At 35.3% G+C, this 24,384-nt stretch overlaps 3 protein-coding genes across 3 annotated transcripts; all 3 read left to right on the forward strand.

Annotated features, from left to right (window-relative positions):
• Positions 1–11,024: 11,024 nt before the first annotated feature.
• Positions 11,025–16,556, forward strand: LOC115717179 (2-carboxy-1,4-naphthoquinone phytyltransferase, chloroplastic). The gene is made up of 12 exons (XM_030646130.2): positions 11,025–11,317; positions 11,438–11,543; positions 12,228–12,471; positions 13,151–13,254; positions 14,411–14,482; positions 14,629–14,767; positions 15,209–15,315; positions 15,407–15,494; positions 15,589–15,627; positions 15,741–15,851; positions 15,934–15,999; positions 16,347–16,556. The coding sequence occupies exons 2-12, from the start codon at positions 11,458–11,460 to the stop codon at positions 16,479–16,481; spliced, it is 1,191 nt and encodes a 396-aa protein (XP_030501990.2). The 5' UTR covers positions 11,025–11,317; positions 11,438–11,457; the 3' UTR covers positions 16,482–16,556.
• A 138-nt stretch (positions 16,557–16,694) lies between these two features.
• LOC133037939 (uncharacterized) lies at positions 16,695–22,009 on the forward strand. The gene is made up of 2 exons (XM_061115743.1): positions 16,695–20,258; positions 20,960–22,009. Exon 2 carries the CDS (start codon positions 20,960–20,962, stop codon positions 21,827–21,829), a length of 870 nt encoding a protein of 289 aa, XP_060971726.1. The 5' UTR covers positions 16,695–20,258; the 3' UTR covers positions 21,830–22,009.
• Positions 22,010–23,037: 1,028 nt separating this feature from the next.
• Positions 23,038–23,942, forward strand: LOC133037654 (uncharacterized). The gene is made up of 3 exons (XM_061115043.1): positions 23,038–23,200; positions 23,288–23,613; positions 23,693–23,942. Exons 1-3 carry the CDS (start codon positions 23,108–23,110, stop codon positions 23,829–23,831), a joined length of 558 nt encoding a protein of 185 aa, XP_060971026.1. The 5' UTR covers positions 23,038–23,107; the 3' UTR covers positions 23,832–23,942.
• Positions 23,943–24,384: the final 442 nt, after the last annotated feature.

Genomic DNA, 24,384 nt, shown 5'->3' on the forward strand with positions numbered 1-24,384 from the left:
AGATCACAAAAGCCTCAAGTACTTTTTCACTCAGAAGGATTTAAATATGAGGCAACGACGATGGTTAGAACTGGTCAAAGATTATGATTGCGAGATTCTCTACCACCCTGGTAAAGCAAATGTGGTAGCGGATGCTCTAAGTCGGAAAGGACCAGGGCAAGTTTGTGAACTAAAGGAAATCTCAGCCAAGTTGGCTGAGGATATGACGAGAGCGGGAATTGAATTTGTAATTGGAAAACTTGCTAATATCACCATACAATCTAATCTATTGGAAAGAATTAGAGTAGCCCAACAAGGTGACCTTGAGCTACAGGGACATAAGGAGAAGTTAGAGGCTGGATTGGCAAGAGACTTTTCGTGCTTATCTGATGGGTTGTTGCGATACAAAAACGAATACGTATACCGGTTGATAAAGAAATCAGACAAGAGATTCTTGATGAATCTCATACTACACCGTACTCCTTACACCCGGGAACAACCAAGATGTATCATGATGTGAAAGCTTTATACTGGTGGCCGGGTATGAAGAGGGATATTGTTGAATATGTGTCAAAATGTTTAACCTGTCAACAAATTAAAGCAGAACATCAAAGGCCGGCAGGTTTGCTTCAACCTCTAAAGATTCCTGAATGGAAATGGGAAGATATCACCATGGATTTTGTGGTAGGATTGCCCAGAACAGTAGGGTATTATGATTCTATTTGGGTGATAGTAGATCGATATACGAAGTCTGCTCACTTTCTTCCGGTAAGGACAACGTATACAGTGGATCAATATGCTGATTTGTATATCAAGGAGATAGTTCGACTTCATGGTGCCCCAAAGTCGATAGTTTCAGATAGAGATCCAAAATTTACATCCAAATATTGGGAAAGTTTACAGCAAGCAATGGGTACTAAGTTGAAATTCAGTACAACTTTTCATCCTCAAACCAATGGTCAATCTGAAAGGACTATCCAGATACTTGAGGATATGTTGAGGGCATGTGTAATGGACTTTGAAGGTTCTTGGAACAAGTACCTACCTCTGATTGAGTTTTCTTATAACAATAGTTATCAGAATACCATTGGCATGGCTCCGTATGAGATGCTTTATGGAAGGAAATGTCGATCACCTATTCACTGGGATGAGGCTGGTGAACGTAGGTATCTTGGACCAGAAGCTGTCCAAAGAACGAGCGAGGCTATTGAAAAGATTCGAGCTCGTATGCTTGCTTCCCAAAGTAGACAGAAAAGCTACGCAGATCCAAAGCGTAGAGATGTTGAAATCCAAGTTGGGGATTTTGTTTTTCTTCGGGTGTCCCCAATGAAGGGAATTCGAAGGTTCGGGAAGAAAGGAAAGTTGAGTCCCAGATTTATTGGTCCATTTGAGATTCTTGAGAAAGTAGGTCAGGTAGCTTATCGGTTGTCTCTACCTCCTGCTTTATCTGGAGTTCATAACGTGTTTCATGTCTCGATGCTTCGGAAATATGTATCTGATACAACTCATATCTTAAGTTATGAAGACATTGAGCTTCAAACCGAGCTGTCGTATGAAGAACAACCAGTACAGATCTTAGACAGGAAAGAAAAGGTGTTGCGAAACAAGACTATTCCACTAGTCAAAGTGTTGTGGCGGAACAGCAAAGTTGAAGAAGCGACTTGGGAATTAGAGTCGCAGATGCGGGAGCTATATCCCGAGCTTTTCAGGTAAATTTCGAGGACGAAATTCCTATAAGTGGGGGATAGTTGTAATATCCCAGAAAATAAATAATATTTAAATGGACATATTTTATTAAATATGTAATTACTTGGGAAATGAAGTAGGATTATGATCTTACTTAGGTAAATTGTTGAGAAATTATTTAATGAAATACGTTATTTTTGGACCCGGCAATTGTGGAAATTTAGCTATGTGGTTAGTAATGTCACGACATTAAATGAAAGAATTATTTTGAGAATATCCCGGATTAAGTTAGAATTTTATTAGAATGTCGGATCGGGGAAATAGTAAAATTACCAAAATGCCCCTAGGGTTTTTTTTTTAAAAAAAAAAATTATGTGAGAGGGGTAGATTAGCAAATTCAATGGAACCTTTTATTTTGACTTTTCTTTCATTTTTTTTAAGCTGCCTATTAAAAAAAAAAGAAAGAAGAAAACCCTTATTTAAGAGCTTCCTTCCAAGACAAGAAACCATCTTTTTCAAAAAAAAACAACACCAAGCTTCTCTTCTTCTTCTCCTTCTGCCGAGCCCTAGGGCAGCTGGGAACTAGGTGGAATTCATTTTATTTCAGCAACTCTTGAGCTAATCTAAGTCCTAGAAGCTAGCTAAGTGAAGGTATGATTTTCTACTCTTCTCTTGATTGTTTTTTTTTAAGTTTAGTTTAGGTTTTGGTGAAGGTTTTCATTTAATCTGAAATTTGGGGTATAAACTGAGGTTAGGGTAGGTTCTTAGGGTTGATTTGAAACTTGTTTGAATGAAGATTAAGTTAGATTAATGGCTGTTTAGTTTGAATGCATTTGTTTAAGCAATTTGAGCTTGATTTTCATGTGAGATGGTGATTTTGAATTAAGTGGTGAATTGAGATTGAATGATGTGTTGAATATGTTGTATTTGGTATATTGAACTGTTCTGGAAATGCAATTTAGGTCTGAAATGGTTTTGGTTCGAGCTGGGGGAGAAAAACCAGAAATTTTCTGGTCTGGCAGCAACCGGTCGACCGGTTGGTTCTGCTGTATCAGAACCGGTCGACCGGTTACAGCAGGGGAAAAATTCTCGGGTTTTTCTCTGAACCGTGTTTAGCTCGGGGTTGAACCTAGTACCTGCCTTTGAATAATTTTGAGTTATTTGAATTATTATATAGATGGTGAAGGCTAAGTCTAATCGGTTATAAATTAGGGTTTTAATCCGGAATATTATGTTAAGGTATTTATTGTGTTTCAATTGTCGTGACATAGGACCGGGATTGCCTAGCTTGTTTTTCCACCCAGGTCGGCCATATTCTTGACTCCTGAATTAAGGTAAGAAAAGTGGTAAGCACCGTATGTGGTTAAAAATCAATGAATGAATGGAGGTGACCTTAATTATTATCATGATGTTGATTAAAGCTTATTAAGCCTAGGTTATGACCTAGGGTTGGAAACGGTTATTACCGTTATGAGTAATTACTCTTGAAACCGCGGTTAGGTTTCTTACTTATCGTTTGCTTTATCGGGCAACGATAGTGACATATTCAGCTCGTATGTAACGAGTGGTAAAAAGTGGTACTTTATTAAGTACCAGGAATGTGAGATGTTTAAGGGAATGCTTATTATTATCAAATAGTGAGTAAGCATAATGGCATGAGATTAAGTTGATAATCATTTTCTTTCAATTATTGTTTTGATCACTTTCTTGCTGAGTCTCTGTGACTCACTGGTGCTTTATGGTGCAGGTAAAGGAAAGGCTAAAGTCGAGCAACCATGAGTTTATGGTCGCAGCAGCAATGTACATACCAGCCGCAGGCAGCCCAGTTTACAGGATGCTCTATTTTGATTGTATTTTGGAAAATATAAAGCTTATGTTGTAAAATACTTTGAAACCAGTTTGTAAATATTTTGAAAACAGGGGGACCCCATAAATCATGTTACTTATCTTTTGTTAAATAATTTAAAGGTTGAGTTTTAACTATCAAAAATTTAATTACCCACACTTTTAGTATAATTACATCTTATATAATTATTGATATTTTAAATAAAGTGCACACACGTGGCGTCCCTGTTGGACAGGGCGTTACATATCAACTCTCGTGGAAACAGTGCCTGTTGAAACATTGCTGGGTTTGCTTCCCGAGCTTGTTTTTAGCAGATTCATTTCCTTTCCGGCTTCTTCCTTCTGAATGAACACCTGAGCCCTTTCGTTGAACTCAGTGATGCTTCTCACCGGACGTCCTTGTAAGTCATCCCACAACTCGCCCCCTACAGTTAATGGATCAGTAGAGATCCCCGCCTGAAGGGTTGTAAGTTGCATGCTGTCATCCAAATTTCTAACCCTAGTCGTAGCCGTGCTAAAATGACTTAAGTATGCCTTAAGTGTCTCGTTGGGCTGCTGCTTTATATTGGTTAGTGAGGCCGCTTCGGGTCGCCTATCCCTAGTAGCCTGAAATTGTTTCTTGAAATCCCTGGACAGCTGCTCCTAGGAAGTTATTGAATGATGAGTAAACTTGTTAAACCAGCTACTCGCTGCTTCAACAAGCGAGGTGGGGAACAAAATACAACGTAAATTGTTCGTCACATTACTCGCTCGCATTATTGTGTTAAAGTTATTAAAATGCAAGATCGAATCAATGGTTCCATCATATAACGAGACATGCGAGTTTTTGAATCCCGAAGGAAAAGGGGTACTCATTATGTCTAGATGATACGGCTCAAGCTCCTCGTCAGAGTCATATCCAGATAGTTTCCCTAATTCCCCCACTTGATATCTCCTGAACTTGTCCTCTAGCTCATTTATCCGCAATTGGATTGGATCCTCTTGCTTTGGACCAAGCTATTGGCGAAGGTCAGGTTTCTTTAGATTCAAGTGCTCTCGCAGATCCGGGTGGGAGTAATTTCTGGCAGACCTTGTCTTACTCACAGATCGCGTTCTACTCATAGACTTTGTCTTTGAGTGGCTCGCGAATTTACTGGTTCCCATACTTTCTCGATCATTAGCTGGTTGAGTACTTTTTCCTCTTCGAGTTGATCGACTATGGGTTCTTGACCGCCTCAAAGTCACACTTGCTTCTTCACGCTCTATTCTTTCCTCCTGAGAGAAGTTTGTCGTATTTCCCCCATTAGGGTCTGTACGAGTCCTCGCTCTATGGGTTTGGGAGGAACGTTGGTGAATTCTAGCAGGTGACCTCCGTTCTCCCGGTTGAGTCCCAAGATCCTCCTCATTCTTATGAGGGATTTCTCGTTCATCAGTTTCCGATTGTCTCCCATTGGCTGTTCGCTCTGATTTTCAGGGAGTGTCTCATTTTCCCTGGGTTGTTCTTCCCGGGCGGTCTGCCTCGTGGTCTTCTCACTCCAGGTTCAAGTTGATTTTGAGCATTCGTCCCCTCTGCCGCCCTGGCCAAGGCTGCATCACGCTCTAACTCAGCGTTTCGACGCTGCGCCTCTTCCAGATGGCATCTCAGGCGGCAGTTTTCCATTTAATAAGTTCCTTCTCCCACAAATTAGGCACCTTCACGATTGAGCTCTTCATCCCTCGTCCCGGGGTTCTGACCATTCCCACGCCGAGTTTTCCTCGAGCGTGTTGTCCGTGTACTAGGACCAACATCGGGTTGAGTTCTCTGGGACTGTGTGGTTCGTGCACTGGGGCCACCCTCAGGTTGAGCCCTCCTGGAACGGGTGGTCCTTCTAGACTGCGGGTCGGTAGATCTTCTGGAGTCCATGGGCTCTTTCCAGAACGATGATTGGTTTCCTCATGTGGGGTGTTAATATTTTCTAAATTTTCAGCCATGAGGGAGGTGGTTTTTCTTCAAAAGAAGGGAGGGTTTTTTCTGAGCTTTTTTACAGAGGCTCTCAATGAAAGCACCAAACTGTTAACGTAAATTTTTGTTAACTAAATTTGAGCCTCACAGTAATGATTTCACACAGAAAAAATAAAAGCTATAGAAATAAAAAATATGAACACAAGATTTTTTACGTGGTTTTGCAGTTTAAATTCTGCATAGTCTACGAGTTAATCTTATTCAGATTTTTGATTATTTTTTAGGGCCTCTCTTGTATGAGTTTTTTTCCCTCCCTTTTTTGATCTTGTCTGCCACTATTTATAATTAGATAGTGGTCAGTAAATTACAAATTTGATTGTAATATGTTTACAACAATCATCCTTAAAATTATGGGATTTGATTACATATCACGTAGTGTAAATGCGATTTATGATTGAAAAATCGTATAGCTGTGATTTTCCCGCTTTTACTGGGTCAAAATGATCGTGTTTTAGATCACCTCTTTAATTATTGTTTCTGGATATGTCTCGACAGAAGCTTGGTTTCAATGATCTAAATAGCGAGCTGGGGTCATTTTTCCTTCCAAAGTCGATGATGCATGTTTGATGTCAATCGGGTTCTTAAAGATTTCTTCGAGGCTCATTTGAATGTTATCTTCTGGCTCGCCAGGATTGTAGGCCTCGCTAACGCTAACTGGATGAAGCTTATACGAAGTCTTCCCATAGCGAGACGGGCACCTCGCTTACTTGGTTTTGAGCCGAGACGACCATTGCACTTAGTTTGTACTCTAAGGGCTTTTGCAATTGATATATGTCGCTTTCACCTTCTAATGTGTTCTGTCCTTGATGTCTCTCTATTCGCATTCAGTGATATATGGTTTCTCGCTAATATACTAAGTGCCAGTTTTTACATTGATTCCTCGCCTACGACCTTACAGTCAGCGGGTTACGTAATAAATGAGTTATTCCATAAGAAACAATTGCATCGATTCACATTCCTTTTATCCTGACACGTGTCCTTCATTGAGATAGCAGCCGAATTTTAGGTATAACAGTATTTATGCCATAAAAAAGTAAACTATACCCTCAATTCTCATATTTATGAAAATTCTCCTATATTAAACAATAATATAATATTATTTTAATAATTTTTAGAGATGCTTACTATTGGATCATTTTAGAACAAAAAAAGCCAAAAATAATGTGGAAGAGAGATAAAATAAAATAATATATTTTTGAGTACTGTGGAAATTTTTGACACTCTTAAAGAATGCTACCATTGGAGATGTTCTTAGTGGTATAGTCAATGGAAAAGAGAAGTGATGCATTTTGTGTTCATGGCTTCTGAATAAACAACCTTTAAATTTTAACACATAAGTATTTCAAGTCTTTTTATTTATAGAATGTTTTACATTATAATATGGATTATTTTACCATCTTTCTTTTATATTATCTATTTTTTCATTAAATTATGTAGTAATAGAATTTTTTTTATTGTTGTTTTGTAGATCGGTTTTGTAGAAGGCCTACGATTACAGAGACTTTGCCGATACATTTAATTCAAAAATGGTCTCTTCTGATACATATTGTTTCTTGGTGCTGTTTGTTTTTTCAGGTAGTATTTCAATATTATAAGCCAAAACTTTAGCTTTTTTGCTATCAACAAAGGAAGAGTATTTTTTAATGAGCTGGGGATACTGTTTGAGGATGTTATTAGCTTTATTGTCTAAATTTTTGGGGGCAGTTTTGTCCCATGTGGCTCGCGATGTGATTTCTGTAGCTCATGGTTTGGCAAAGCATGCCCTTCGATTAGACGATGAGCTATCCTGGTTCGAGGAGGTGTCGTCACCAATTGTAGATTGTTACATCGTTAATCATGTGTGATTTTGATCATCATGTCAAAAAAAAAATAGTCTAAAATATATCATTTTTTAAACAATGAATATATCATTGAACAAAAACAGACAACACAAAATATAAAAACTAAGCATCCGAGAGACAATAAGGAAAGTTGTCTAACCACACAAGTTGGTTATCCATTTAAAGGGCATGCACTGCTAATCCATGTACAGCACATTGGTCGTCCGACGAACATGAATTAAGGGTACCCTTAGAAATCTAGATAACAAACTTGCCAAATCATCTAGTAAAGATCCAATATCATTAAAAAAAATATTGCCTTTTACTAAAAGCAGACACAGCTATAAGGCAATCAGTTTCAACTATATGAACAACATAGCCTAGAGAAAAAATCCAATCCAGAGCCATCACAATCGCAATACACTCCACTTGAACCACTGAAAAGTAACCTAATATTGGTTTTGAAAGACATGCTATTATATTTCCATATGAATTTTAAAGTATAGCTCCAATATCAATAGTTGTTGAGTTTTTATCAATGGATGCATCAACATTCAATTTAAATTTTCCTTCTGAAGGAGGAACCCAACCGCTAGCATAATTACATCTGACATTATTATAAATCGCATTTTTATGCCATCCTTGAATGTGTTCCTTAAATATTTCTTTATTCGAACCACAATAATATTCAACGATTTAAACTCTGAATGTTTATGGTTTATGGTTTAATTCTACAGATAAAGTATGGACTTTGAGTACTCTGAATGTTTTCTTTCTATTGAGGTTTAAGTATAAGTTTAGAAAGAATTAATAAATGATTAATTTCAATTAAGGAGGACTAGTTGAAAGTAGGCATGCTAAAGTCATATTTGCATGTAATTTTTATGTTACACATCCATTATTGATTTATGTCATTTAGTTATATGGATATACGTGACCATTAATGAGTTTAGCTATGCTAAATGTTGCGAAAGCCCCTTTGATCTTGTGTTAGTATAATCAATGGACGAGATTGTTTTGAAACACCTATAATTATGATAACAATAGTTAAGCACTTATAAGGTTATATACTATCAAAAAATATATGTAGCCTAAGTGAGAGATTGTTAGATTAAAATCCTCAATATGGGCTCATATGTATTGGTATATTGCTATTTGAAGTTTGACCCAAATAAAGTGATCATTTTAGTAATTGTAGGTCATGAGTATTAAAATATCATGGAGTAAATGTATAGATAACTATTTCTAATTTATTGAGGGGTTAAATTAGAAATACTTATGATTAATAACCTAGCTATGATGTTATAAATTGGTAGCGGTCCCTAAGAAACTAGAGCAACTCTATTTTCATCTTCCCCCATCAAGAGAGAAAACTAAAAAGAATTCTAAATCTTGTATTCTTGGAAGATCATTACCCAAAGATCTAACATCACTAAATTAATTATCTCTATCAAGGAATTAAGGTACACTTGGTTATTCATGTTCTTTCTCCTCTTTGAATCATCAAGGACTTTAAATCTATGGTTATAACACTTTTAATAATATGTAATATTTTGTGTATGAAATGAATTTATAATTACATATTTTATGAGTATTAAAGAATTATAACAAAAATAATTATACTTAAAAAACAATATAAACCATACAATTTTTGTAATTTAGAGTTATAGAATATTTGATGTGAATGATGCAACATACAATGAAGAAAAAGTAAAGAAATCATAAATTACACCCCTACAATTTAATTAATGAAAAATTAAAACCCAATGCAGGTGCTTAAAACAAGAGAAATGTTAAAAGGCACCAGTAGTGTCTAGCACCCTCCTATGTGTCAATATCGCTATTGGTCTAATTAAATATCGGGTTTCATATAATTTAATATCGCTAGCCAATCACAAGACGATATGTCTAGAAGTGCTAGGCACCACTAGTGCCCAATATCAATACTCTTAAAACAATTTAGCTTTTGATGGGTGGAAGACCATTAGTATCAATCATTGTCTATCTAGAAATGCAAATTGATTTTACTTTTCAACACTACTACTAATAAAATTTTAAGAGCTGCATAAGCGGTCCTTTTAAACAAAATTTGTATTATATTGATATAAATATAATTTTAGTTGTATAACAGTAAGAACAGCAGAGCAACATATTTATTTGCTAAAAATCAAAATATTTTGTGACTACAAAGTTGCATTATAATAAATAAACAAGTAACTTAAAGAATTAACTATGATACTCATGTAGGAATGTTAAAATATCAAAAAAAAAAAAAAACACCAAATATGAACTTCCAAAACCATTAATCATATCAGTTCAAGTTCATGTAATTGCTCAGTGTGGCTAAAATTAAAGAAAAAGACAATACTAATGATATTATAAACCATCCTTAACATCAAAATCCTCCTTTTAATTGAAAACTAAGTATCAACATCATATTCATGCTTGAGGTATAGAATTAAACTCAACCAATTTGACATTTGACATAAACCACAAATCAAAACTTTATGATGTCTACGCTCGAAACTTAGGAGGTAGAAAGGAGAAGAGAATATATATACCAACACCGACATCACCCACAATTCCAATAGTCATACCAGTAGAGAGGCCAACAAGACCACTAGCGAGACCGGATGAGAGATGGGCATAGCCATCAAAGAGATAATACGATTTAGCTTTGGGATTAATACCAGTACTGATGATAACAGCTATGATGAGATCATAGATACCTAAAACTTCTGCCATAATCACTAGGACGATCGACTTCATGACCAGCTCCGACCTCATAATCCATCGATGCAACTCCAACACCACTCTCGGCGGTTCCATAAGTAGCTCCATACTTGAAAATCACAAGGCACACGTAATAAAATCTAGATAGATCCAAATCCAAAAGAACCCTAGATCCATATATAAGAAGAAGAAAAAAGCTCAATCCCACAAAATTGGATAAGTATGAAATTAAAATAGGTAAAATTGAAGACGAAGAAAAGAGGGATAATAAAGGAAAAACTTAAAAGAAAAATGCTAGAGGATATTCATGGTACCTAGCACTCTTATGAGATGTAATATTATTATTGGTGCAACTTAATATCGGATCCTACTTGTTTTACTTTAATAAATATGGAGTAATTTGCGACATTCATACCTAAGTTTAACTCTCAGTTGCAAATAAATACTAAGTTTAATTTTTGGCGGTAATAATACCTAAGTTATAATTTTAAAACTTTTGTAGGTACCTGATTAAATAAATTACCACGTGGCAATCCATGATTGGTCCAAGTCATTAAATTTTTATTATTTAAAAAAAAATTAGTTCAAATATACCAATAAGAAAATGACACGCAAAAAATTAAACTTAAGTATTTATTTATAACTGAGAGTTAAACTTAAGTATTTATGCCGCAAATTACTCATAAATATTATAGAAAATCGCTTACCAATTATAAAATAATATTTTATCGTAGTGCTAGACACTGAGTACCTGGTAATAATACTCAAACTTAAAATATGGTATTGATAATTTTCTTTTTTTACATAAATATAACACAAAAAATTGTAAAAAAAAAAAAAAACCACAACTCAAAACTTTATTTATTTATATCATACAAAAAATTAACTTTTCAAATTTTCGCCATAATTTCTACATTATATTGTCTAATATATAATAGATTTTTCAAAATAAATAAATAAATAACTTTTGTAATAGTGGGAGAAATTTCAGTATACTGTGCCACGTGAGGAGAGCGAGTGTACATCGGAAAGGGAAAATAATTTCATACAACTATAGCCTTATCTACAACCAAAGCCAACCGCCGAGAACAAGAAAACGCATTAACCTTAAACTATTTCTTATACTCATCAGTATCAGTCACATCTAATTTTTATGGCCACGACTGATTGATTAAAACTACCTATAGAACAAACTGTGAAACTAAAAGAGTCACTCAACAAATACGTCATCATATTCATAATCAAGCTCACTGAACCAGAGAAATTTCTCCAGGTTTTTGGCTTCTATCTCAACAACTTCCTTCTTGTACAGTTCTCTCTTACATTTTGAACTCAACTGTCAGTTAGTTTTGTTACAAAACTAACTTCTTATTTGCTAATACTATGCTTGTAGATGGTATTAAGCTAACATCAATGACAACCATATTCTGTAATCTTAGTCTTGGTTCTGGCTTCGACAAGCTTAACGAATACCATCTAAGCCGGAGAATCTTCAAAAGGCAAGTGGGTTGGGGTTTAATTTGTTGCTTTCTCTCTTTCTTTCTTTGTTTTTATTTACTTATTTTCAACACTTATGATTATTTGTTTTTGTACTAGCTAAGCTAGGCAATTAGTTAAACTGGGAATTTTTAATAGGGCTTAATTATTGGGTGGTGAGTTGATAATGGGGATATGTTTCATTATTGGTATCTGTGAACCACAGAATTTGTTTTTGGCACATATGAATAAAGGTTGTGCTATAAAGACAATTCCCTAATGAGAAATCAAATTCTGTTTTTACATTGAAATCCAATGCCCAAAGAAAACTTCTATAAATAGTCTATTTGGAAAAACCACTCACTCACTGTATCAAGCAAATGATGCTATAAAATATATTGACAGAGATTGCTTCTTCAGTTTTAACATATATTAGCAAAATGGAATTTTGCAGAATATTAACAGCTGGAGATTTCAGTCTAATTTTCCATGCATGTGTTGATTGAATTAAAATAGATTAGTAAACACAATGGAACTCAAACCATTGAATAACTAGAATGAATTAACATAATAGGGAACACTAATTTTTGGTGAAGGCAATTAGATGTTTTTCCTTGCTTGGGGTGGATATTGGATAATGAAGACAGAGAGAGATTTGGACTTAAGGCATTAATTTTGTACAATAATTTGTATCAAACATCTTTCAGGACTTATTTGGATTCGAAAAGTTGTTCATGCTATGATACTCAAAATCCTCTCCATAAGACTTGTAATAGACAATTGAAAGCAAAGCAACGGAATCGTTGTTCCCAGTCTTTTGTCAACAATAAGGAAGATTATTACTCCAAAACCATTCTAGAAGAGGATAAAGAAGAAAATATTTCTAAGGCAACCTTGATATGGAGGGCAATAAAGTTACCAATATACTCTGTTGCATTGGTTCCTCTCACTGTGAGTTTTTCCACACTAGCCTTATGAATTGAGTAGCTGATTGAGTCAATTTCATTTGCTTGATTGTCTTTCAGTTGTTCTTTTTTTTTTTCTTTATTTCAATTTTAATTACATTTTTTTTTTTTGAATAACTTTAATTACATATAATTAAGTAATATGTAAACATAAAAAAATTCGTTTATTGCCTTGCTATAACATGCTAACTTTTGAAGAAGATGACAGGACTATATTTATACTAGAGTTTCAAACTGAGAGCTGTGACAATTCTCGAACTGAATTTAGTATATATAACTAACTTTAGTTATATTAAGAAAATTATTGGGCCAAACAAGTCGATATCAAGGAGACGCCTAACTCAACAAAATCGGCTTGTTAGGGGAAGATTGCCCTCACCCCTTATTAAGAGTGTATATCACCAACTAATGTGGGAATTTAATAAGTTATAACAAGATAACAAACTAACTAACTCAGTTTGAGCGTGTCTTGTCTTGGTATGATGAATAATTGATTATACAGGTGTAAATTAATGTAAGTACGTTTGTAAGATGTATGATGAAAATTCATTTTTATTTTCATTACTAATTGATTTCAAACTGAATAGTCCATTCCATTGCTTTTGTAAGTTATTGCACTACTGTGTATACGCTTTTTTTCACTACAATCTGAAGTGTAATTACAGGTAGGTAGTGCAGCTTCTCTTTTTCAGACGGGCCTATTTTCAGCTGGTCGTTATTTTCTTCTTTTTGTTTCCTCCGTTTTTATTATTGCATGGTTAAATTTAAGGTAAGAATTCGTACATATTTTTCACTTGTTTGTGTATTTCATTATTCTCAAGATGTCTAGCTGTTGTAGTGTTCATGCCTTTGAGGTTCATCTATTTAGTCAAGATTTCTAAGACAAATTGTGATATCACATCATCATAGTGACCATTCATTTGATACCCATTTGGTTCCTTGTGATCAGTGACTGTTCAGGGTACCATTTTATGCAGATTTTTAAATTACGGGTACGTGTACCCAATGATCATTATGAACATACGGTACCAAAACTGTATATCGCCAAAACACAAAGTACCAAATAATTATATTTTCATTCTAATATATGATATCTATAATCGCACAACATAAGTGCAAGCAGGAATTGTAATGACTTCCACCTAGCAAATGTATATGCAATCATTTTATTGAAATAAAACTTGACTAGACAGAGCTTTACTTGTTCCTTTCGGTGGAGTTTGGTAGGAAGTAATGTGGAACAAAATGGAAAGGAAATAACTTTTATTTCATTTCTTTGATTGGTTTTATTTTAAAGTATTGGAATGTCATTCTTATTCTAGCTATATTTTCATTCCTTCCAACTAAAGGCCACCTAATGGAGTTGTTATGTGAGTTTGAGTGGAGAGAGTACAGTTGGAGGGAGTAGACTTAGAGGGAATATGAAACTCAAGTGTTGGAGGGGATTAATATTACCACAATTTTAATTCAAAAAGTAGAATCCATTTGGAAACACAAACTTCTTGGTCATTAAAATTTAATTTAGTTTGACATTCTCATTCCCATCAAGTCCAAACCTCATACCAAACCTCATATAGAAATAGGAATGGAAACGGGAATGAAAATATAGGAATAGGAATGGAATGGAATGAAATTTAAAATGCATAAAAAAAATTGATAAAAAAATAATTAAATTTTTTTTCTTGTTACATTGAAATGGTCATTCTATTTTTTTTTAAAATGAAATAGCCATTCTACCAAAATGGTAGAAAGAGCATTCCATTGGAATGCCATTCCAATACTTTAAAATGCAACCAAACAAAGGAATGGAATGAAAATTGTTTCCTTTCTATTCCATTCCATTTCATTACCTTCAACCAAACGCCACCTTAGTACAAATGGAGTCCTTAACTCCTTATAAACTCCTTTCGTGTTGTCCATTGCAGCAATGATGTTTACGATTTTGATACAGGAGCAGATAAGAACAAAAAAGAGTCAGTTGTGAACCTCGTTGGCAGGTAAATTTCATCATCCTCTATTTTGTTTGCTTAAGACCATTTCTCTTTATGTATCTTTTATGTTGTTCAATTGGAAACTTTGATTATTTTTTCTTAAATATACAATTATTTATTGGCCAATTGTGTGATTGAATGTGTTTGGTTAGCCGTACAGGAACCCTTGTAGCTGCCTACTTTTTACTTTCTCTGGGCTTCATTTTGCTAACCTGGATATCCATTCAGGCAGGAAGTAAACGTGCAATACTATTACTCACATCTGCAATCACATGTGGCTATATATATCAGGTGAATACTAAGATGATTCTAAAAAATCTTTACAAATTAGTCTGTATTTTCAGTTTTCAGCTCTACCACAACATGCTTCTTAAGATAATGTGTTGCAAAACTTAATCTATCTAATAATATCATCAATCACAGAAATCTGTTGATCCTCGTAAATTGTCGAATATTTATGAGAACAAAAGTTCATGCAAATTTCTCTTCTTGAAATCATTTTGGTCAGCCATGAATGTCTCGAAACACTTTCTCATGTGTTGATACTAACCCTAGAACTTCAGTGCCAAAACGTCTCATGCTTTGTTACTTTCTCGCATTACCTTTGGGAAGGTGATCAGAACAGGTTTATATTTATAACACCAAGTAGATAACTTTGTGGGCGCTCACATTCTCAGTTATATTGATTAGATAAACTTGCTTGGTGGTATGTAATCCATTCATTCCTTGCAGTGTCCACCGTTCCGATTAAGTTATCAAGGACTGGGAGAGCCTTTGTGTTTTGCAGCGTTCGGGCCATTCGCTACTTCAGCCTTTTACTTGCTTCAGGGCCCTACAAGGTTGTATCACTTGAGCAACCTTAGTATATTTCTAGTGTTGGATTTCAATTTTTTTGCATTTGTTATAATTGGTTTTTTTCTATTTCGGCAGTGATATTAGTCATCCATTGATTCTATCATTATCATTCCTTGTTGGGATCACAACAACATTAATCCTCTTTTGTAGTCATTTTCATCAGGTAGTGTTAAAATTACTTTCATAATAATTCTTCCGATTTTAATCCTTTCTTGTGATGTGTGTGAGCTAACACTAATTAGTTTCTACAAACTCAGATTGAAGGAGACAAGGCTGTTGGGAAGATGTCTCCCCTGGTGAATACATCACTTTGATAAACTTTCAACCCCAAAAAAGAACATGCTTAATTGAGCTTTCGTTATGACCAACTGACATAAATGTTTCATTTTTTGACTCTCTCAATGTGCAGGTTAGAATTGGAACCGAAAGAGGTGCAAAGATAGTCAAACTGGCAACCATCGCGCTTTATGTTCTTCCACTTGCTCTTGGCCTGTGTAGAGTTCTTCCTTTTACATGCATTGTAAGTAATAAAGTCATGGTCATATATTTTTGTTTATTGTCTCTTCAAACCATTTTTGAATTCTTATCTTTGTTTTATGTAGCTCCTCTGTGCCCTGACCTTACCCTTAGCAAAAATAGTGGTTAGCTATGTTGAAGAAAACCACAAGGTGAGTGAGTATATTCAATACTGAAGTAATTTATTTTTCTTTTATCTTTTTATCCAATGGAAAACATACCCATGTTCTCTCTTTGGCAGGTTAATATGTTAGATTATCTTTACATGAAAACAGCTAAGTGGTACATTGATACTATTTGACTAATTAAATTAGCTTAGAAACTCTCAAAACTCTATTTTAAAATGAAATTTTAACACACTGTAACTGTTGCACTTGGTGGTTTACAATCCTGTGACATGTATTAGCACACCTTTTTCGTAAAGGATATTGAATCTAAAACGACCTGATTTTGTATCCAAAACCCTTTTGACTTTGCTAATTGAAAATTCACTTGGCAGGACAATGAGAAGATTTTCATGGCAAAGTACTACTGCGTGAGACTTCATGCGCTATTTGGGGCTGCATTGGCTGCTGGACTTGTATTGGCTAGAAAGGTTCCTAAAAGATGTATCCCATCAATATTATCAGCATAAATAAAAGTTTTAAGGGTAAACATTTTGTCTTCTTACAATTGATTTGCATATATAATAAAATCTTAATTTGTACAACCAACGTGCATAGTTGAAAGGGTATTTGATCTATACCACTTCTACTACCTGTTTTGGTATGATCCTGAAACTGGTCTAATATAGGATCGAATAGCATAAGTAATATAGAAAAATTCTTTAGTATATCCCCTTAAGAGGAGCACACGGATGGAACCCACTTTTTTTTTTTTTTTTAAATGTGTTGCTTTTCAATTGGTTGGAGTTAGTAATTGGTGGACCCACATGAGTGGATGTGAGTACAAGTGATTATTTGCTTTGTTGAGAAGAGGTTGCACTGGTGTGCCCCGTTTGTTAATAAAATATAAATATCATATAAAATAATTGGAAATTTTATAATGCACCCCTTAAAAGGGATACACTGATACATCTCTATCTGTTTTAGTATCTGAAATAATTTTTTGGTCAAATTTTTTCTTATGCTCATGTAAATTATACTTATTTAAGACATTCTGCAAAAATTTTAAAAAATTCAGAAAAGTTTAACACGTCAAAAATTGTGTTCAAGCAATGTGTTGCACGCGTGACAATTTTATTTTATACGCGTGTAAAATAGACTGTTTGAATATTGTTTTCTGTGTTGTAAATTATTCCGAATTTCTTAAAATTTTGTAGGATATCTTAAATAGCTATAACATATGTGAATATAAAAAAAAAATTAGACTAATTTTTTCTTGAATGTCGAAACAAGTAGATGGTGCATCAGTACATCCCTTTTAAGGGGTACATTCTAGAATCACCCTAAAATAATAATATATCATACAAATACAACAAAATTTATATACCAATAACTTACAACAATTTATAAAATATTAAAAAAAAAAATCGACATAACTTTAAAATAAATAAGATTTTAACAAAATTAATATAGATATATCATAATATATAAGTAATTTATTTTCAATTTTAAAAAAAACAGAAAAAAAATTATTGATTTTTTTATATAACAAAAGACCATATAAATAATAAATAGTGTAAATTTTTTTTTTTTTAAGTTTTGAAATTAGGACATTTACTTACATAGTGCTATATAGTGCTATGATTTGAGGTCATTTGCTATAAATTTTTTTTTAGAAAACTTACAAATATACCGACTTTTTCCTTAATCTTTACAAAAATACTGCCACACGGCAGAAATTTCTTTTATACTGTCTAGGCCCAATTTTTTTTTCTTTTATACTGCCCATGTCTATTTTTTTTCTTTTGTACTGTGAACAGTAACAAGGGACAAACGACGCCTCCTTCTTCGTGGGGAACGGACAGAGCAACAACACAACACCTGCTGTAATCCCAAATATCACATTCACAACAACACCATATCAAGAAAATGTGGCAATGCTTGAAAATAATACAGCAACAACAGAATCATACACACTCGAACACCAATCAGAAGAAGGAGGAGAGTCAGAAACAAGAGAATTTGAGAACGTCAAATTCGACATAGTTGACTATACGAATCTGGTTGCTGAAGACATGGTAGAAAAACATGAAAACAACAATAAAAAACTAGATCCAAAAATCGACATCAACAACGCGAAGCTAATAACAGACAAACACCACCCAGAAGTTGAAAAAGGTTAGGCATACAAAGACAAGGAAACACTGAAGAATGTCCTCAGCTACTACGCAATCATAAACAACTTCCAATACAGTTTTTGAAAACATATTTAATTGGGTTTCAGTAAGAGTTTTTTTTTTTTTTTAATATCTTCAATAACAGAGTAATAACCAGAGGTTATAAATCTGGAATAGTAGTATTCCGATCGGGTGTTCTTGGATTCCCAATCCTATAAAAAAATTATAAGAAAACACTACTAAAACAAAACTAAAATAACAAAAAAAATAAATAAAATAAAGAACATAAAAAACAAGCATAAAAAAATATTAGAACTAAAATAATGAAATGACACACCCTAACAACCCTTTTTCCAATTATGTCTTCAAACAGATCAGTTGATTGAACAATCTTCACTTGGTACTTACCATTTCCCTAAGAGTTAACAAAACAAAACTAAAACAACAACAAGACACAGAGTCAAACAAACAGAAAATCATAAAATAGGAGGACTAACAAAAAAAACATGCAAAAAGAAAAAAAAAATGGTAAATAATAATATAATCAACTTGAGAAAAACCTTAAAACAACACAAGATCAATAGAAAAAAAAAACCTTATCAGATTTGGGAGACTTTGGAACTCTGCTCCAACTCAAAATCAGAGTCGGAGTTCTCCAACACAAATCGAGGGTATTTTGATTTAGTGTTCTTCAAAGTACCAACACCTAGTTTTCTTTTAGCAGGAACTAGGGAAGTAGGGCTAGTAGGATTATCTTTCAAACTCTTCTTGTCCATTGATGCTCGTGTTTTATTTTTCTGAGGTTGTTTTGGGGACTTTTTGGCAACAAGGGAGGAAGATCGGGTAGCAACCATTGTTAATGAGGAAAATCAATATTTATAGAAGAATTCCAACCAAAAAAGTAGAAAATATATAGGAAAGTTTAAGATGAAAAAAAATCAATCAATATATCAATATAAAAGAGAAGTATATGGCGGTGACGTGGCGCTTCAAAATCTTTCTAATTAGTTTTATTTGCTCTCTCCTTAATTCTCTCATTGTTTTAATTTTTTATTAACTTTATAAATAAATATTCATTAATTAAATCATATACAAATTAAAAACTCAATATTTATATACAATATTTAGTTATTAAGTTTACGTAATATAAAAAGTTTAAGTTTAAGTGTACCTAATATAGCTTTTTTTTCTCTCTCTCTCTTTTTTTTTTTTCCTAAATGCATATTAATTTTCATTTATTAGTATAAATATCTACTTAATAATTTATTTAAATTTCTTAAACTACAAAATCTTAAACCTAATTATTTTTCATGCAATGTTTCTCTCAACTCTCTAACAATACACAAGTCCATTATTAATCTTTTTATATTATTATTCCTCAAATTTTTTTATAGTCACCTTTCTTTTTCTAATTTTATACTTTTTACTAATTTTGTTTAGTTATCCGTAGATTTATATGTTCATTGTTATTTTTTTTTCTTTTTCTTTTAAAAAATTATTCATATTATTAATTTTGATTGATAATGATCATGAAAAGGTCAATGTTAAGTGTATTAGTAGTATTATGTGATTAGTCCCTTTCTATTTTAATTTTGTCTATTATGATATATGAAAAGGTCACCCATATTGCATTATATTTTGGGAAATTTCATTAATTGACCCTAATAAAATACCCCATTTCAAAATTTATACCCTCCACTAATTTATACAAATTAATTCCACTATTACTCATTTCTACCCAAAATACCCCTCAAATTTAATTTTCCTATTCTCTCTCTCTCTCTTTCCGTCTTTCCCTCTCTCTTTCTCTCTCTATCGTTTGCTATTCGAACGCTGCCCCACGACGACGACCCAACGACCCAACAACGCAGTCCACGACCACGACCCCACTCCGGCCACCCACCCACGACCCTGACCCAACCCTCTCTCTATCTACTGTTCTCTTTCTCTCTTTCTCTCTTTCTCTGTCTATTGTTCTCGACATTGGAACCCAACCCACCCACACCCACGGCCGACATTGGAACCCAACAAATTTTCAGAGAAACCACCACGAACTGTCGCCACCACCAAGGTCCGTGTTCGTCGAAACAGAACAGAGGTCGTAGCCACCAAAACCACGAACAGTCAAAGGTAAGTTTTTTTCTTATTAAAAAATAAAATTTTCATAGATTTGGATGGGAATTTGTGTATGTTATTCTGATTAGATTGTTTTAGGTTGTGTATACGAACTTGTGCTTGTTTTTCTGCATGTTAATCAGTAGTGTTTTATTGTTCAAACAAGTTATCGATGACATATCGATAGGTTATCGATATAATGTCGACAAGATTGAAAGTTGTTTGACCATTAGAATTGTCTGTTGTTAGTGTATGTCGATAGGATATCGTTGGTGTATCGATAGGATGTCGACCTTTTTTGGAATAAAAGTGCAGGTCTATAATGTCGATCGCATATCGACCTTATGTCGATATCTTGTCGACCAGTTGATTGAATTGTTATGTAGTTGATATATGTTTGATAATGTCGATCGCATGTCGACATGATGTCGACCTTATGTCGACGATTTTTGTTTACTTCAAATATAGTCCAGGTTTCTTTGTATGTCGACAGGATGTCGACAGTTTGTCGATATGCTGTCGACAAAGTTATTTTGTTACTGCTTTTGTGATAATGTCGACAACATGTCGACAGTATATCGACAGTTTGTCGACCAAATTATTTGTTTACTAACTGTTTGGTAATGTCGACTGAATATCGACATGATGTCGATGTTATGTCGGCCATTTTTTAATTTTTTTGGCAGTTATATTGATTTGTTTTTTGTTTTTTTCAGATGGCTCCCAAACTCATTATTCCAGCACCCGAGCATTTTACTGGCCGCGTCACATATAGAGGCACTGGAATTTTTGCAAAAATCAAAGCTCGGTTTGAGGAGTTCAACCTTAATAACACGGCGAAGGAAAGCCGTTTCGGGAGCTTCTGGAATGTCGTACCCTTGACATTCTCCTCGGTGTTATTTCACCAGCTGATGCTCCACAAAATGAAAGTGGATGCTCAGGAGGAGTTGAGGATGCGGTTTTACGTTGGTCGGAAGGAGGTCAGATTCGGGGTGCTGGAGTTTGCACTCATTACAGGCCTGGACTTCTCCTCGGGGCCAACAGAAGAGGAGAAGGCTGCGCAGGTCGCGCGCTCGGGGTCAGACCGATTGATCAACAAATATTTCAACCGGTCTGATAGTGTGAAGACAGAAGCACTCCAAGATAGGTTCACAAACTGTCAGAACCCGGAAGACTTGTACAAGCTCGGCTTGTGCTTGTTTGTGGAGTCAGTGCTTTTGGGCCTCGAGGCAAACGCGCTGATTACGCCTCACATACTTAGATATGTGGAAGACCTCGAGTTCTTCTTCCAGATTCCTTGGGGGAAGCACTCATTCGCCAGACTCATGCACTCGCTTCAAAAAGACATGTTGAAACAGAAGGCCAACTACGAGAAGAAGCTGAGTTCGGATGTTCAGCACGAGTGCAAATACACAGCATATGGCTTCGCACCTGCAGTACAATATTGGGCGTACGAGGCCATTTTGGAGGTTGGGAAGAGGTATGGCACGAACCACGGGATTCGGTTCCCTAGGATGCTTAGCTGGACGAGTAAAGGCGATATTGGGAAGAAAGACGTCAGCGCATTATTTTCTAGACGGGTATGATTTTCACTTATGTTCAGAATAATTATTTAACATAAATGCTTGTAATAAATGCTAAATGGTTTTATTTTGATATTTTTTGAACCATAAACAGAATCTTGAAGTGGTGAAGGGGCTACTTCCACGGACAGAGGAGGAGGCATTTTGTGAGGACCATATCGTACGATGGTGTGGAGAACCTGGTTGATGATGGTGTGGATGACACAGAGGCTGAGGCAGTAGTCGTGTACCGTAGACTCGGGTCCCGTACACTCAGAAACGTACACTCAGGTACCAATTTTTGGAACTTTTTTTTTTATGTCTTTATTTTTTATTGTTTTTGTTTTGTGATATTTGTTACATTGTGGAATTATCGTATGCTTACCGTATTTTTTTGATATATATTTTTTCAGGCCACTGGTTTAGAACCTCAGCCCAGTGCACCATCTTCATCAGGCGTTCGGGGTGTCGAGTACACTGATTTAGTGGCGAGGTTCGATAGGATCGAGACTGACACTCAGGGTCTGTATGCTGCTCATGTCGAGCTGAAGAAGGCATACGAGACCAGCCATGTAGAGCTGAAGGGTGGTCAGAACGTAATTATGGAGCAGCTCAGAGACATATTGGCCATGTTGAATCGTCTGCCAACGACAGCTTCAGCACCGGAGGCCCCAGCAGATCCATCTACCCCACCACCAGCTGCTTCACCCCCAGTAGAAGAGGAGGAGGTCTTCCCCGATGACTACGATCCTTGTGAGGGAGCTCTAGCGACTCCGATCGAGGCACAACCTGTTATCCATGTACATGACACCGAGTCGCAGGGTGAGATTCTGTCGATAGAGGCACAACCTGCAGTGGTTAAGAGTCGGAAGAGGAAGAGAAAGCCTCCTGTATGGTTCGGTGACTATACGGAGATGAAGAGGAGACATAGGCCATCTTCGACTTTTGATCCCCTGGAGCCACCGGATGAGAAATTGTTAACCACTTTCCGAAAGTGGTGTGTTGGACTCATTCCGAACCACCGACTTCGGGATTCGAGAAGTGGTGATTACGGTCCAGGATTCTTTTGGATAATGCTCACACCAAAGGAATGGCTTACAGATGACGTAAGTAAAGTATTTTATAATATTACTTCACTTTACAACTTTATGTGCAATTAATATATTTTTTTGTCTAACTGACATTTCCCTTTATATGCAAAAGATATAGATGCAAAGAATGCATATGCTGAGGAGGCGACGCACCGACTATCCACTGACATTTCCTCAGAAGGGTGTCATTCTCTCCACATTCGTGACCAGCATGATCAGCAGTGCATGGACGAGCCACAAGGGTTCGAGGAGAAACTTTGTGTGGGAGGATTATATCCTGGACTACTACAGAGGGGTTCATAAGGTATTGTTTTAGTAAGATTTTAAATGTTAATTGTTTGGGAGGATTATTATGGTTTGTTAATTGTTTCGTTGTTCTCTGTAATTACAGTCCCAAGTCTTTGAGAGATGGAGGGGTAACGAGTTTATTTACTTCGTTCTGAACCTTCCCGAGGCAAGGCACTGGGTCACACTTGAAGTCGACATAGAGCTGTCGAAAATTAATGTCTACGACTGTGATTCCAGCGTCTGTCATTGGACCGCCATGGAACCCATCCTGAAGACTTGGGGAGAACTGCTGCCCTTGCTAATCCTTGCAACCGGGGAATTTCCACATAACAACCAGATTATGGCGTTAACTAACAAGGACATCACGGTGCTTCCAAAAATGCACTCGACTCGAGCCACTCACGACTTAGTTCCGAAGTCAACAACCAGGTACATAGCGATAAAAAAGTACTATAGTATTAAAATATGTTTTACGTTAGACTGACTTTACATTTTATTTTGCATTTAGTGGTGATTGTGGCGTCTATTGCATTGAGTATGTGGAGCATCTCATGATGCAACGTGGATTGACCGATGTGACGCCAGACCGGATAGCTATGTTTCGTCAACGGTGGTGTGTTGATTTATTTTACCAAAATGTCGGCTGATTATATGTGTAATTATTGGGATATTGTATATTTTGTGTAATTAACATTACAGTTATGTATATATAGACTTCCTCTTCGTTCAAATTTTGATAATTATTCGTGGTTTTAAATATAAAATATCGATATTATTCAACAAAAATAACTATTAAACCTAAAAATAATTAAAATATTTGAAAAATATTCAACCTCAACAAAAATAACTATGACAAAATATGCATCATTACAATATATCAAATTTCCCAATAGAAAAAATGTTATACAACGAATAAGTACAGGACGCCTCAAATGCGGCCTTTGCATGTTGCTCTGTTGTGGCCTGAACTGCCACAGCGGCTGCAGTTTCGTGGTACAGAACCTTTTTTATCACCAGACGGGAAACGATTCTCCCGTCTTCTTCCAGCGTTGCTTTTTCTTGGACGACCTACAGGCTTCTTTTCCACAGGTACCCCAACTTTCATATTCTTGATGTGTTCTGGGAGAACCTAATCATCCTCGTCACCAGCAAGATTGATGGTATCATCGTAAATCTTCCTCCACGTTTCTTTTGAATAAT

This window comes from Cannabis sativa, chromosome 5 (assembly GCF_029168945.1).
Source record: "Cannabis sativa cultivar Pink pepper isolate KNU-18-1 chromosome 5, ASM2916894v1, whole genome shotgun sequence".
Classification (NCBI taxonomy): domain Eukaryota; kingdom Viridiplantae; phylum Streptophyta; class Magnoliopsida; order Rosales; family Cannabaceae; genus Cannabis; species Cannabis sativa.